General features: G+C 39.5%; 3 protein-coding genes and 1 long non-coding RNA gene across 4 annotated transcripts; 2 read left to right on the top strand and 2 right to left on the bottom strand.

Annotated features, from left to right (window-relative positions):
* Positions 1 to 228: 228 nt before the first annotated feature.
* LOC136237261 (uridine phosphorylase 2-like) lies at positions 229 to 2,527 on the bottom strand. The gene is made up of 6 exons (XM_066027601.1): positions 2,353 to 2,527; positions 1,656 to 1,811; positions 1,483 to 1,597; positions 1,364 to 1,434; positions 1,172 to 1,307; positions 229 to 650 (listed from the first exon to the last, which is right to left on the bottom strand). Exons 1-6 carry the CDS (start codon positions 2,446 to 2,448, stop codon positions 343 to 345), a joined length of 882 nt encoding a protein of 293 aa, XP_065883673.1. The 5' UTR covers positions 2,449 to 2,527; the 3' UTR covers positions 229 to 342.
* LOC136237252 (E3 UFM1-protein ligase 1 homolog) lies at positions 2,363 to 11,550 on the top strand. Its single transcript, XM_066027590.1, has 15 exons — positions 2,363 to 2,784; positions 3,578 to 3,704; positions 3,757 to 3,871; positions 4,134 to 4,261; positions 4,310 to 4,368; positions 9,171 to 9,314; positions 9,374 to 9,549; positions 9,744 to 9,905; positions 9,960 to 10,094; positions 10,149 to 10,225; positions 10,273 to 10,436; positions 10,494 to 10,627; positions 10,681 to 10,761; positions 10,811 to 10,902; positions 10,953 to 11,550. Exons 1-15 carry the CDS (start codon positions 2,565 to 2,567, stop codon positions 11,407 to 11,409), a joined length of 2,271 nt encoding a protein of 756 aa, XP_065883662.1. The 5' UTR covers positions 2,363 to 2,564; the 3' UTR covers positions 11,410 to 11,550.
* LOC136237266 (uncharacterized) lies at positions 5,212 to 9,096 on the top strand. The gene is made up of 2 exons (XR_010692359.1): positions 5,212 to 7,181; positions 7,233 to 9,096. It is a non-coding gene; the product is annotated as an uncharacterized lncRNA (long non-coding RNA).
* Positions 11,551 to 12,458: 908 nt separating the features above from the next.
* On the bottom strand, positions 12,459 to 14,583 carry LOC136237257 (uncharacterized). Its single transcript, XM_066027596.1, has 2 exons — positions 13,560 to 14,583; positions 12,459 to 13,503 (listed from the first exon to the last, which is right to left on the bottom strand). The coding sequence occupies exons 1-2, from the start codon at positions 14,526 to 14,528 to the stop codon at positions 12,586 to 12,588; spliced, it is 1,887 nt and encodes a 628-aa protein (XP_065883668.1). The 5' UTR covers positions 14,529 to 14,583; the 3' UTR covers positions 12,459 to 12,585.
* Between the last annotated feature and the right edge of the window lie 227 nt (positions 14,584 to 14,810).

The raw sequence follows: 14,810 nt of genomic DNA on the forward strand, positions 1-14,810 counted from the left end.
CGCAGGCTGCGGATAGAACGGCATCATGGGTGGATGTGGCATCCGGAGAACTTCCGGGTTAACAAATGGATCACACCAGGGCGGAGGGGGACGGAGAAATCGTGGCTGTATCACCTCCATACGTGTCTAGAAACTCCTTCGATATCGCCGTATTAGCGTTCTCAACACGTTTGTAACAGAACACACACAATCACAATTCAACACAGACGCGTTGCTACTTTAAGCGTGTTTTCCATTAAACGTGCACTTGTAAACATCACCATGGTTACACACAAATGTGTAAATTGAAACAATAAATTTACAAATTTCTCACATAATTTAGTAACGCAAAATAAACATAATTTATCTGCTACCAAATGGATGTTGTATTTCTTGCAGCTTCTTTCTCAAATACTTTATCAACAGAGCTCGTGGTCTCTCCTGGTAATTCTTATATGTTTCTGTACTGATCGCAACCTGGTCACCTTTCATCCTGTCCAAGAGTGAGACACAAATAATGGCCCCCTTTACTCCAGTCTTTTGGCAGAGGGATGCTAACACAGTGCACTCCATTTCAATATTAACAATTCCCATTTGTTGTAGCTTCTTGATGTAGTCCATTTGTTCTTGCTGAGAAAACTCACAAATGCAACCATCCATGCGGGCTTGTCCTGTTGAGAAGCAAAAAATTTAATCTATGTGCACACATTTACATGAGCATTGTGTGTGTCTGTTTGTGTGTGTGTGCGTGCGTGCGTGCGTGTGTTACTTGATCAGCACATGATGGCGCTCCTTTAAATAGACCATTATATTTGTACCACCTGCAATCAATCTTTTTGAAGGGGACAAGACACTACAAGACACCATAACTGCAAGATGAGGTTGTTGTGGAACTTTGGGTTTTGCAACCTCTCTCCGTGAGACCTGGACAGTCCTCCTGCAGGTTTGCGGGTTACTAGCCCTGCCCCAGGAGGATTTGCCTGCACAAGGCTCAAGTGCCTGAGTGGTACACAGGCATCCCAGTGCTGGTTCACTGGGCGGCAATAGCTGTGTTTCGTATGGCTGCCGTAAGCTTTGCTTTGCTTGTGTGTGTATGTGTGTGTGTGTGTGTGTGTGTGTGTGCGTGTGTTGTGTGTGTGTGTGTGTAGGGGAGGGGGGTCAAACAGTACACAAGACATGTCACTATTTTTACCTTCGTAAAAGTCATCTGTGCACATGGTTCCACCAAGCAAAGGTTTAAACCCACTATCCACTCCACACTGAAATATTTCCTTTGCTGTTCCTTGGTCTAGCTCAACAGGTCTTACCACAGACTTCCCAAGAATCACCTTTAATGGTAACGAATAAGTAAACACTGAAGTTAACAGAGGGTAAATCCCCATACCGTAACATGTTCAGATTTAAGATAAGCATTGTAGACTTTGTTGCTTATTACAACAGTGCCTGGCTCAATTCCTAATGAACTCCAATCATATAATACACACACCAATGTTCACTACATACCAACTCCTCCACATGTTCCAATCCTAATTATAATTGGATCAACCGTGTTAGCATACTTTAGTAGCTTAATAATTTCATGCAGCAATATTGAAATAGAAGGCACCCCCATGCCATGCTACAAGATGAGACTCAATAATACACTGAAGGTGTTAAATTTTTATTTATATACTCACGCTGACTGAAAGAACAGGACCAACTTTGTAAAATGAGAAGCGGTCAGTGCGTGATATGTCAATGCGTTTCTTTTCTTCTTCCGTCAAGTGAAACTCTTCTGCAAGAGCCTCAGCAACCTTCCTCATTCTGCCACCACTTCCACCTGTCACTACAAACTAACAAAACAAGAGTTGCTTACCACTTAGTTACCAGTTTACAACTTAGATAACTATGACAAACAGACAAAAGTCATGCATCCTCATAGTTTATAACAGCATTCAACAGTTTTATTTATTAAGGCTTTACAGTACCATTCATGTTATCATAAAACTTCAACAGCTACCACAAAAGCATACAGCTCTGTGGGACTGGCAGGTTGACCAAAAAAATAGATAATTCAATTCACTTAATTTTTTTTAAAGACATATGGGTAGGAACGACACTCTCGAGTATCATTTGGAGTGCCACTCAAACTACACTGCTACCAAGCTTTCTGTAACTGACCTCAATTAGTGGATCTAATTGCAAAAGGAAGCTTTACAACCCATTACAACTAAAAATTCCGCGCTACATCAAATACATAGCACACTACTCCACCATCAAACTAGGCTTATAACTACTGAAACGGTTAGAAGTAAGACCACAGGGTCATCACAAACTGGTATGAAAGGTCAGCCCACCAAGTTGCCCCGCCTTGTTTATTTTATGAAATGTCACCTTCACATCCCCGAAGAGTGTTACGAGATCATCTGATCTGGAGTAGCCCAGATGGTACAAGAAGTCGTTTTCCAAGTCTTTCAGATTCGGATTCATCTTAGGCGAGCGGCGCAACTAATCAACGCCCAAACACACAACAAGCGCCTCTGATATAAATCTCTAAGTGGTGTGCATTTATTAGAGCGAACAGCACTAATTTTGTTGTGGATCACATGGCGACTTGGGAAGAAGTTAGGAAGCTATCTGCAGACTTTCAGCGCATCCAGCGCTCTTCCACAGCACACAAGTTGTCAGAGAGGAGTTGTGTTGAAGTAGTAGCCAAACTAGTCGAGATGAAATTAGTAGATGTGATCTACACGTTGGATGGAAAAGAGTACGTTACACCTCAGTACTTGGAGAGGGAGATAATGGACGAGCTTCATGTACATAGAGGTTAGCTGCATCACAAGAACACTGCATACAGTTGCACAGCTAGACTGTTTCGTGTACGGGGAGGGGTAGTCATGAGTAGAACCAATTATGACCACAATCAAGATTTTGATTGACTAAACATTGCTTGAGTTTACCTGCTGTAAAGGGTGCGTTGATGGCTTGACAGTGGAGTACAAATGCTTGATTGACTCTTGAGTGCTTGATTCAATACAAACGAACCTTGTGATCGCTTTATTTGATTTTGATCACAAATGGTTCTAGGTGTCAATCATGAGGTCATTCCAGTTGCTAGTATACTATAAGCCTGAGATCAGTTTTTTGACTGTTGATTTGTTAAAGCTCTGTCTTTACCAGCTCATATGTATACTTTCAGCTTTTACAAACATCTTGACCTTTGTTCTTTACATATAATTGGCCTGCCCATTAATCTTCACTTTGACAGTGGTTTTACACTGTACATCCTCTTCTTAGTATGATCCAGGGGAGGTGCATGGAGTACTGGTATGTCCCTTTCCTATAGGCTAATCCTGGAGGAAGGCCAGGAGGTATACCATTGATGTGTATATGAGACTGATTCTTTGAAATTTACTATTTAGGATTTACCTGTGATAGATGATGCCATAGAGCTGTTTTGTACAGTATAGCCACTGGGTGATAGCAATCATTTGTCATGGGTGCCATTGCATGGTTAAAAGGTTGTTAAATTTGTATTGGTCCATAGTAGAGCCAGTCCCATACAGAAATATGATGCAGTTAATGTGGTTATGTTTCTCACACAATGTTGTATTACAAGGTCGGATTAATGTTGTTGACCTTCACCAACTCCTTAACGTCGACTTATCTCATGTGGAGGTGAAGGTTGAAGAACTCTTGAAATATGACAAGAACCTGGTCCTCATTCAGGGTGACGTGATTGATATGTAAATGAAATTAACTGCCACTTGTCCTGCTGTAATCATTGCTTACATGTAGGTCATACCTTGATCGTTTGGCTGAAGAGGTGAATGACACTTTACAAGAATCTGGTCAAGTGCTGTTAGCTGAACTGTCCACAAAATTCGTACTGCCACTGCAATTTCTACTAGAGGTATGTGATAATCTGTAGATACATTGTGTACTGATTGTGGGAAGTTTTGTAGGCCATCATAATATTCTGGCTAGTTTAGCTGATATATATATATAGTGGTGCTGTTGTAGAGCTTTTTTCATTATTTAAAAATTGTTGAAAGTTTCTTTTACCAGATTTTCCATGGAACCTGTCGAAGCCGATCACCTTTGGACCTTTTAAATTACTCATAGTTAGCCTTTTTAGAGAGGTGGCCTTTTAAACTATTCATACTTTTCTGTAGACCCTAAAGTCTCGTCTGGTCACCATCATTCAAGGACAGTTTGACAGTGCTGAGAATGTATTGTACACTGAGGCTTACATGGCCAGACATCAGTCAAGAATCCGTGGTATATTTAGTGCTGCCACCAGGTAAGGTTGATGTCCTAGTAGTGTTAGTAACATGGTAATGACCTACAGGCCTACTGCAGTGAGTCCAATATTATCACAGGGTGGTTTTCAGGACAATCTTTTTCATGGTACGTATACAAAAGTATTGTTTGTGTGTATAGTGGAACTTCAGTTCTGAGCCCCCAAGGGGAACAACTGGTAGCATTATTTATTGATAAGTGCATAGCTCTGAACTAGTATGTAGCAACTGACGTAATAAGTGAGCCTTGCTAGTATGCAATATGCAAAGTATCTGAGAGGTATGGTCATTAATAATGCAGATAATCCATTTTTAATGAACTACATGTTATGGCTCATAAATTTTCATAGTTTAGTATTAGCTGGTTACACTAGTACACTGTTAACCCTTTGAAGCCCCTAAACACACTGGTGCGTCAAAATTATTCATGTGCATTTTCCCACTGACGCACCAGTGCGTTTTTATTAGAGGTGGACCGATACCACTTTTTGCTGATACTTCCGATACAAGTATTTGTACTGAAATTATCTGCCGATACCAATACTAAGTATTGAAGCCTAGACAAGTTTATTATAGAAATTTCACTGTTATGATACATAGCTAGCTATTAATATATCACAGTGCAGTTTCAGTTCAATAAAGTTTCAAAATATTCATTGTACAAGTACACGAAAAAATTTGGAATTTTCAACTAGAGTAGGGACCATAGCACATCGATAAAAAGTACTGAAACAAGTTGGAGTAGTCCATGATATTAAATCACAGTAAAACAATAAGAAGTGTTATATCCCTACTGTGCATTTCCTTGAGCACAGTAGGGATATTACACTTCTTATTGATTTAATATCATGTACTACTCCAGCTTGTTTCAGTACTTTTTATCGATATGCTATGGTCCCTACTCTAGTTGAAAATTCCAAAATTTTTTGTGTACTTGTAAATAATTTTATTATGACTGGTGAACCACGCATACCGCATCTGAAATGGCACTGCGCTCCCCAGCTATATCAATTATCGCCTGAAAAGTGAAGTATCCATTATGCTTCGTTGTCAGCTATGTTCAACCCGTTACACAGCATTTCGAATCAAGAACTTTCCTGGAAGCACCTCTACAATCTACGCATACCAAAAGAAATGGTGCTGCACCCCAATTTTTTAAAATTATCGTCTGAAAAGTGAAGTATCCATTATGCTTCACTGTGGGCTATGTTCAACCCGTTACACAGCAATACGAATCAAGAACTGTTTGAAAAGCACCTCTGCAATCAAAATAGCCACTATGAAAAATACGGACGATTTCTGTTCCGAAGGGAAGCCATCACGTGCTCACGCCAAATCGACACCTTTCCCTGTCAGCAAAGATGAATGGGACGCAAAGGAGAACACTGGTAAATCCATGAAGAATGCATTGCATGTACTGCGGTATGCCAAAAGGCACCTGTCGGGCTGAAGCGACGTCGAACAGTGGAAAAATCAAACCCGTTACCTTAGCCGTTATCGAGTTACGCTTGTCTGAAGGCATCAGTCAGTCAGTTACTTACTTACTCAGTCAGTCAGTAGAAAATTCCGTTGAATAAAAAAAATTTTAAATTCCGTAGCAACTTGTTGAAAGCATTTCGGGTCGATCTGAAAGCTTATTTGGGCTTAGTTTTACTTCACCAATACTGCCTCATCGTCATCAGGGAAAATTGAGGCTGGTTTTTGGGTGATACTATTTCGTGGGCCACGCCTACTCCTTTGTGGTCCCTACTATATAGTTACTATCGTACTGTATGATAAACAGTTAAACATGATAAACAGTTAAACATGATAAACATCATTGTGGATTACTAATTGCTTGATTTGAGGTAGTTTTCTTGTAAGCTTATTGAATAAGTAATTTATTGCGTGGGTGGCCGATGATTCTACAATGTTTGTTTCAGCCTTGCAACCAAACCTTTTCATGAAAAAGCAAGCCAAGTTGTCATAAACTTATTTCTTTGAGGAACAACTGCACTATCATTTAATTACAAAGGATTCACATGCTCTAATATATTAGAGTACACACAGTAACTGTAACAATACTTGGAAAAGAGTAACAAAGGCTTTGTTTTCACTACTTTGTTAGCCCAACTAAGTTATTTGCTACTGGAAACTTAGCTAGAGATTATTTACCGTAGGGCAAGAAATTTTCGTGGGATACAAATTTTTGTGGATTTCGCGGGCATCTTATCCACAAAAATTAAATACTTTGTAGTTCCTGTACAAGTTGTATGGAGATCAATGTCTAAACCACGAAAATTTGTTCCACAAAAATTACTGATTTTTACTACATTCTAGCAATCCACGAAAATTTAATGCCACAAAAAATTCTTGCCCTACGGTAATAAAAGTGGTGATTGTCTACTGGTGGTATCTATACCTTTGCATTACCGATACCAATCCGATACCGATACCACTGGTATCGGTATCGGTCCACCTTTAGTTTTTATTGGTTTCCGCATTTTCATGCCTAGTGAGAAAGCTGTTAACAGTATCAACATACAACTACCAGCAGTTTGTTCGTCAATGAATAGTAGCTTAAACTGTACAAAACATACAAGCCAAGCGAACAGCATCAAAAGTATTGTGGGTTACAAAACTATAGGATGCACACCTTTCGAAAATGTTGTACAAGTCTCTCTCAGGTAGTCCGATTGAGAAACGACAAAAACCATCAGATTTAGCATTAAATTCTGTATCTGGTAATCTATTTTATTACGTGATACTGTTGTGTAATCTAATATGGTGGATGGATGTTGTCAAATAATGGTAGAGTGAAGACTTGAACAAAACTCTTTGTAAGTTCATGATCACAGCAAATACAAGAAGACCTAGATTTTCGTGATTAGTAAGAGCAGGTCATCCTTTTTACACATTCAGCATGTGTTGATAAGACTCCAGGTGAGTTTGTAGTAAGGTTAACTTCTCTGTGTAATTTATTTAATTAACTAGGGTTTTTAATCATAGACGGAAATGTGGTGTTGAACCAGTGGAAATAATCCATGCAACAAAGTCTCAATAAGACAATCAAGGCATGAAAACTTTGGATACTTGTGTGCACGTGATTGACATACACCACGGAAACTTTAACAATTAAATACCAGACCTCATATTCTCACTCTAATACAGCGACCAAGTGTAGGTTAGAGACCTAGCACGAGGATCTTCATGGATTTTAAAAACTGAGCAAAGCGAGAGTTTAAAATCCACGAAGATTCGAGGACGTGGTCTTTAACCGACTTAGAAAATGTATGCATTTTATATATGCATATAGGTGGAGTCATTGTGGACTGGGTTATATGTTGTTCTGAAATTGTCACACAATGTTACGGAATACTGAACACGCTTTTGTCGAAGTGCTGAAAAAATCGAAGCTCGCATGGCTTCCTTTCACAAGTTAGACTTTGATCCGGCACAACTGGGAAATGGCAGTGATCAACCTGGGTTAGCAGTGGCCAGTGCTCACAGCAGTGTAAAGAACACGTGTGTCGAAGAAGCAGCTTGTGTGGATTTATACAATGGGAACGAGTTGTCACAAGTTGTACCTTCAGTGGCGCCACAGTAGTACAAAGAACAAGCATGGTTTCGAATATGTACCACACCCACATTACACATAGCACAAAGTAATGTTTCTATAAGGACGTTTACCCATTTAGGTCTTTAGTAAAGTCCATCTGTAGTTTAGTAGAAGACGAAAGCAGCCTTAAAACACTCTAGAAACTGATGGGCACTAAACAGAATTTCCGTGATATTTCTGGACTTCTCCGTTCATCGTAACAAACATACGTACAGCGTTAGATTGTACCTCCCATAATCAAATTCTTTTAGGCATGCCTAAAGTGAGTGGTTAACCACATGTTGGGCTGGATGACTGGTCGCCCACTGCAAGCTATCAACCTGAATATGCTTGGAGGGATCATTACAAAGCAATGATTGAAAGTGAGATTTGTGATGCATGAGGTCTTTCTGCTAGCGGGTTTCTAACCATTTTAAGAACTGGTCTCTAGTGGATTTTAAAGACCTCATTATCCTCCAAAGATCAAAGCATATTATGCATACCATTTTCTAACTACTGAGAAAACATTTAACCAAGAATTCATAATATAATATTATGTACTCTTGATTTTAACTACTCTAACAGAACAATCATTTTGTTTGGTCGAAAGTAATATCAGATGAAAGATAACTTACACCCGATTTACATTATCCCGGGTTAGCCAGAGTGTTTACAACTCGGATTATTGAACTCGGGTTGGCTCTTGTTCAAACCACTGCATCAGACACTAGCTCAATAGTGTGGACACCGAAAAGTAATGGACTAAAACAAATGCACAAAATTAACTGCACAAAATTAACAAGCTTTTAATTATTTGGATGCTTAATAAAAATACACTGGATTTGTAGCGAGAAAGCGTAGAACCAGCTGAAATAAGTCATGCAATATGATAGCTGCCATGTTTAAGCTAGTGGGTGCACCTGTTGCTAGCAATATATCAATCCATTGTCAGAGTGTAACTGTCAAAAGAGTCTACCCGAAGTATGGTACATCGTAATCATTTTGTAGAACAGTTTTAGTATAGAGGTCTACTCACTGTATGGCCAACATAAGCAAATATTATTGTTAGCATGAGTTGGCCAGCCTGGAATGCATTCACACCTTATTCTATCCCAGGCCAACCCATGCCAGTCCACCTCTCTTTGTTGTGCCATGTTGGACCCAGTTCGGTACGGCTCGATTGATTCACACTGTAATTTATTTTGAGCTATGCCATGCTCTACCCGGGTTAGAAGGTAGTGTGAACGAGGGTGCAAGATTCCACTATAGTGTACATGAGTCTAGTGCATATACGCCTGGAAGTGTAGTTTATGTACATGAATTCTGTTTGACAGCTGTTCTTCGAGAGTTGATGACAGCTGGTGAATTGAAGGGCACTCTTCGAGGACGACTGGAGAATGCTACATTTATTCCTGATGTTTATAGCGTAATGCAAAATAAATGGATCGAATCTTTCTTCACTTCCAATGGCTATCTTGGTAAGCTACATATATTATGTATATACGTTACAGTTACACACATGGTGTGCTTTTGTTAGAATTTGATGCTTTAAGCAGACTAGGGATAGATGATCCAGTATTGTATATCAAGAATCACTATAGCAACAGTGATGTCATTCTTCTTAAGACATGCTGTATTGGTTATAGCATTACTGCACAAGTGTTAGCTGCCATTGAAGATGCAAAGAGTTCTCAATCATGGGTGGATATCCTGGTACGGATTATCTAAATTTGTGATAGGAAATTTTGACAGAATATATATTGATGAGAATAGTCGAGAGTTTATAATATTTATAAATACAAAATTTTATCACTTCTTGGTAAAGCATGGATGAATTAGCTACATTTTAGATAGATAAATCATTTCCCCAGGCAAGGTTTAATTGTAGGTATTTATTTATTATTTAGCCACTTCTCCCATCTCCCTGCACTGATGCCGATGCTGAAATGTTACTAGGAAAACAGGTTTCAGGAAATATGTTACGATATGGCAGCATTGCAACCAGTAGAGAATATGTTCAATCATGCATAGCTTTATTTAGTGATGCAATGGAAACCAGAGCTCAGAAGGTCAGCCACACCCTCTACTTATATTGCATTAGTAGCAGTCACTCCCATCCGCAGGATCTTTCTAAAAACCCATCACTTTTATCTGAGATGTCTGCACCTTTGAAGGGTAGCGAGAAACGTGACAGAAAACGTAACGCTCGTCAAGCAGAAAGAAAAACAGCTGAAATAAAATACCTAGATGTACCACAGGTTATCTGTTATGGTTAAATGTAAATGTGTGTATTAGTCCACCAATCTTTGTAGATTGTGGATTTCTTAGAAGAGAAGTTACCAGACTGTCCAGATGAATTCATTGAAGCTATGGCTCAAGATATTGAAAGGTTTTTGAATATTACCACTGTTGTATTGTAACCACCACTTGTAACAGGCCATTGACAGAAGAGTTTCTTAAAGTGTTGGAAACATCCTTTGATTTGCTGAAGAAACCGTCAACAGGTCAGCATCGTAAACTTCACACTGCATTGGAAACTCAACTTCAAGAATTATGGACACGATTTAAATTATTTGAGAAGGCAATTCCTTACTTTCAAGGTTGGTTGAGACTACACACACATCTAGACAGGATACACAGTGGTGGTGTTATTTCAGGGGAGCCTAGAGTGCAAGCATCAAAATATTTATTAAACACCTTGTGTAGTGACATGGTCACAAGAGTAGTGAGATTTGTTGCTGAAGATCATATGGTACCAGTAGATGCACAAGCGACCTCCATGACACCTGAAGTATGACAGTATGGCTTGTATAGTGTTCCTCAATGTGTTACTATTGTGTGTAGGAGAGAATGAAGCTTATCAGCCAGCTGCCACCTCAAATAGTAAAACAACTAAAGCCAACTGAAGCTTCATTGAGGGGAAAGGTATCTGTGTAGTAACAAATCTTTTAACTATGTTTCTGATTCTTTGCAGGATCTTGACACGTTCTCACAAAATTTTGAAATGGTTTGTAATATGGAGTTGTGTGGGATACTGCTTAAAAAGTTAGACAAGAAAAAGGAAAGGTACAGACATCACCTTTGTAACATTAAATACCCACTCTACTGTTTTACAGACATTTGTTGTTCACCCATCGACAGTCACTACTGGAGAAGGCAGAACATGAAGAAGATCCTGCTATGACGTTACATCTTGTGACGGTGCTACTGTTCCAACAACACACCGGTTGTATGTTACATGCTCCAGGCAGAATGGTACCCTCAATAGTCACAGTATTAGAGAAATACCTCCCAGAAGAAGAACAGCAAGTCTTGTTAACATTTCAACAGCAAATCATCAAGTACATCACAGCTGTTAGGAATAAAGAAGAAGCAGACAAGGCACAAGACAGCAAGACAGGTAGTGATAATGTGGAAGATGATAAACAGGAGGAGAAGGAGAACACAGCTGAGGACACTTCCTCAGCCAAGCCACCTAACGATGATGATTCCCCTATTTTACTACTAGCTAAACTAAATGATGGTTTACCTGTTGTGAAGGCATTAGTAGCTAAGCCTAAGAAGGATCAATGAAAGAATGTTTTGTATATAAATTCCACACAGTGTATATTTATATGTAGATCATGGATATTTTTTGTATTGTAGTAGATTTGTTGTACCATGTAAGTGTTATGCAATATTTGCACATGGTTACTCTTGTGTAAGGTGTGCAGATATCTGTCAGTTGTTTTTTGGATTCCAGTGTAGTCTTGGATGGCAGATGACTATCATTAGTGCTATAGCTTTGTCAAACACAGTGTGAAGTTGCTACTGACTGCTTGTCCAGCTGCATTTTATTCATTGCTTTGTTTTTTTTTTCTATGACCCCTACTCAAACAAGTACAATTAAAGAATTTTAAATCTGAGTAAGAGTCATAGAAATAAAAGTTAAATGAAACACGGGGGTGATTGTCTACACCCGCGGCTATACTAGTGCACTACTTTGTATAGCTTTTCATAACCATGAGTGAAGTAGGGATTAAATGTCTACTAGTATAACTGCATGCAGGTGTGTAGGTGATCATCCCTTGTTTCATTATTTCCTTGTACTTGTTTGTTTACTTTTTTGCAACATAATTATGACTGGTGAATTAACTAACACAATACAGCATCAAAGGAACAGCATACCAAAAACCACAGTAGCGGAAAGTACCTATGGTTTAGCCAAAATCCTAATAAAACACTCACATATACACCACTTTAGAAAACTCTGAAGAAGGCTTAGAAGTTTTGCAAAAAGTATAGGTTGTTAGTTGGTACTGCCTTACATGTAGTACCATCTCCTCATTAACATCAGTGCCATTCATATATATAGCTCCAATTCGTTCATCACAATTGATACAAAGTCAGAACTGGAATGTGGATGTCTCCTTCAAGTCCAGGAGGATTGTGCTGAGGGTTGTATTACTTGGCCTAAATTCAAAGTATTTAAATGGTAACCAAATTCCCTTTCTATGGGGGGGGGGGGGGGAAGGCGCTATAGTGGTTTAACCCATCATTCCAAACCACGTAATTGCAACTGTGTATGATTCACCAAGCTAGAATGTAGAGAGACATGCATGCTCGCCAGCTTTAACCACCAATTGATCCCAAAAATGAAAATTACTATACTGATGTTATGATATAACAACAATTATCATTTCGTAGAATACTTATCACACATATTATTCAGGGTGTATATATTAATGGAAATAGTGTCATATGTACTTGTCATTGCAAAGTCCCAATCAAAACGGTACTACTGGATCTATCATTCTTGTTTCTTCCTCCTATTACAAAAATTTTATTACCAAGACTAACAGCAGCTGGATGACTTTGGATGATTGGCAGACTACCAATACATTGCCATGAGGTTTGATCTTTGAGAAGATACACCGTGTTATGTTCTCCTTTTCCTCCCACTGCTAATAAATATTTTTCATTAAAGCAAACTGCAGCTGAACTACCCCATGGAACATCTTTGAGGTGTCGCCATGTCAGTTGGTGGTTAGACAGGAACGTTGTTAGAGTAGCAGAATATGTGGCTTTGGAAATTTTATCAGTAGTGTTGCCACCAAATACATACAACATATCATCTACGACAACTGACCGTTGGTAGTATAGTGGTAGAGGGAGATCATTACATTTGAACCACTGGCCAATAGTATCATCTAGTAGTTCTATGGTTTTAAGGGGAAATTTGCCATTCCAGCCGCCCATCACAATCAACATTGACTGACCATGGCAACTAATAGCACTAGCATTAGATCTAGCTGTTGGCATTCTAGAATGTTCCTTCCATGTCTTATTTTCCAAAACAAGCACTTTGTTTGTGAATGATGTACCATCACTTCCTTTACCACCAACAATAACCAGTTCACTCATTACAACAGCAAGGGAAAATAATTTGTTTGGGGTTTGAATAGCACTATGGTCCCATCTGTTGGTATCTGGATGATATACATCTACCCTATTGTACTCATTACCCTCACTGCCTCCACCTCCAACATATATGGCTCCATTTAATAGTACTGCTTGGGCAGGGTTTCTTCCTGCGGCCACTGGTGCTGAGATTCCTTCCTTCCACTGGATATTAACTGATCCACTAAACAAGTCAGGTATGGTAGATTGTTTGAAGACCAGTTGTTGCTAAATAAATTATCACATCTATACTAACACATAGCTATAACTTTGTCCTAGCAAACCTTTAATTTTGGTGATAGATTGATCTCAGCCAACCATAACAAGGGATCCATCCCATCACGAGTTGTCTTCTTGCTGTACTCTTCCTTCATTCTCTTGATCCTCTCAGACATGTCTGCTGCTGAAGGACGTAACTTTGGATCATCTTTCAAACACAGCTCAACCAATGGCTTCAAATCTACATCACTACCAGTCATCATGTCTATGTACTGTTGACGTCGCTCTACCTCTGACAACATGACTCGTCTCTTTGTCTTGGGATCAATGGCAGATTTTGGGATAGGCCATTGTCGGCTAGTGATGTGGAGGATCACACCTCCAAATGAGAACACATCTAATGGTGGTCCATATACTGGCTTATCATCTAGTACCTCTGGGGGCATAAACACACAAGTTCCTGGAGTTTCACTCATCGTCTTGCTATTTCTTGTTAGCATTGCTTTTGCCACGCTGAGATCTGTGATCATAGCTTCAAGATGAGAGGTCACCAGGATGTTGTTAGGGGTCAGGTCACAATGGACAGTTGGAGGGTCGTGATCATGAAGATACCTCAGTCCTAGAGACACATCATGTAGTATTGACAGTTTCACCAGTAAGGGAATATTATCATGTTTCTCTACCAGTGACGTCACACTCTCCTGCATCTTCTCCATTACCATAACAGGCAGTACGGACTCATCACTAGAAGGATAGTAAATTCCGAGGAATTGTACAATGTTAGGATGACGTAAAGTACTCCAGAGATGGCATTCCTGTAAGAAGTCATCCTTTAGTTTGGCTGCATCTGTTGGGCTAGCTAGCTGGAGTAGTACGGAGTGAACCTCTTTACCAGCACACAACTTTCCACCGTATTCCACTTCGGACACTTTCCCATAGGCTCCATTACCTAGTGTCACTCCCGTGAACTTCACCTGAGATCTAGGAATGGTGAGATGACTCAGTATTCCTGAAGCTGCCAACATCGAAGCCATTGCCAATCCTGTGTAGTCTTGCTAGTGCATACCTTATGGTACGAGCCACACCCTTTTTTCGGGTTGCAAATTATCGTTGCGACCGCGCGTTTATAGCTGGCCATGGGTACGGGGGCCGGTATAGTTACGTCACGGTAGTATGAGATATGACATTTTGAGTTTATAGTTTTCTTGGTAGATTATTTATGTGAGCTAGCTAGCACTGCAAAATGGAGCATTTTGTCGTTTTATTGCAAAAAACGAACACCGGAAAAAAATGACAATAATACAACATGCAAGGCA

Source organism: Dysidea avara, chromosome 10 (assembly GCF_963678975.1).
Source record: "Dysidea avara chromosome 10, odDysAvar1.4, whole genome shotgun sequence".
Lineage (NCBI taxonomy): Eukaryota > Metazoa > Porifera > Demospongiae > Dictyoceratida > Dysideidae > Dysidea > Dysidea avara.

What these genes read in the sequence shown, in the direction of transcription:
- LOC136237261 (XM_066027601.1), bottom strand. Translation starts at nt 2,448, where the DNA reads ATGAATCCGAATCTGAAAGACTTGGAAAACGACTTCTTGTACCATCTG. An exon ending in TGGAACATGTGGAGGAGTTG is followed by an intron (nt 1,435 to 1,482) that starts GTATGTAGTGAA and finishes GGAGTTCATTAG; the next exon opens with GAATTGAGCCAGGCACTGTT. An exon ending in CACAGATGACTTTTACGAAG is followed by an intron (nt 651 to 1,171) that starts GTAAAAATAGTG and finishes GCTTCTCAACAG; the next exon opens with GACAAGCCCGCATGGATGGT.
- LOC136237252 (XM_066027590.1), top strand. Translation starts at nt 2,565, where the DNA reads ATGGCGACTTGGGAAGAAGTTAGGAAGCTATCTGCAGACTTTCAGCGC. An exon ending in CAGGGTGACGTGATTGATAT is followed by an intron (nt 3,705 to 3,756) that starts GTAAATGAAATT and finishes GCTTACATGTAG; the next exon opens with GTCATACCTTGATCGTTTGG. An exon ending in ATATTTAGTGCTGCCACCAG is followed by an intron (nt 4,262 to 4,309) that starts GTAAGGTTGATG and finishes AATGACCTACAG; the next exon opens with GCCTACTGCAGTGAGTCCAA.
- LOC136237257 (XM_066027596.1), bottom strand. Translation starts at nt 14,528, where the DNA reads ATGGCTTCGATGTTGGCAGCTTCAGGAATACTGAGTCATCTCACCATT. An exon ending in ATCTATCACCAAAATTAAAG is followed by an intron (nt 13,504 to 13,559) that starts GTTTGCTAGGAC and finishes TAATTTATTTAG; the next exon opens with CAACAACTGGTCTTCAAACA.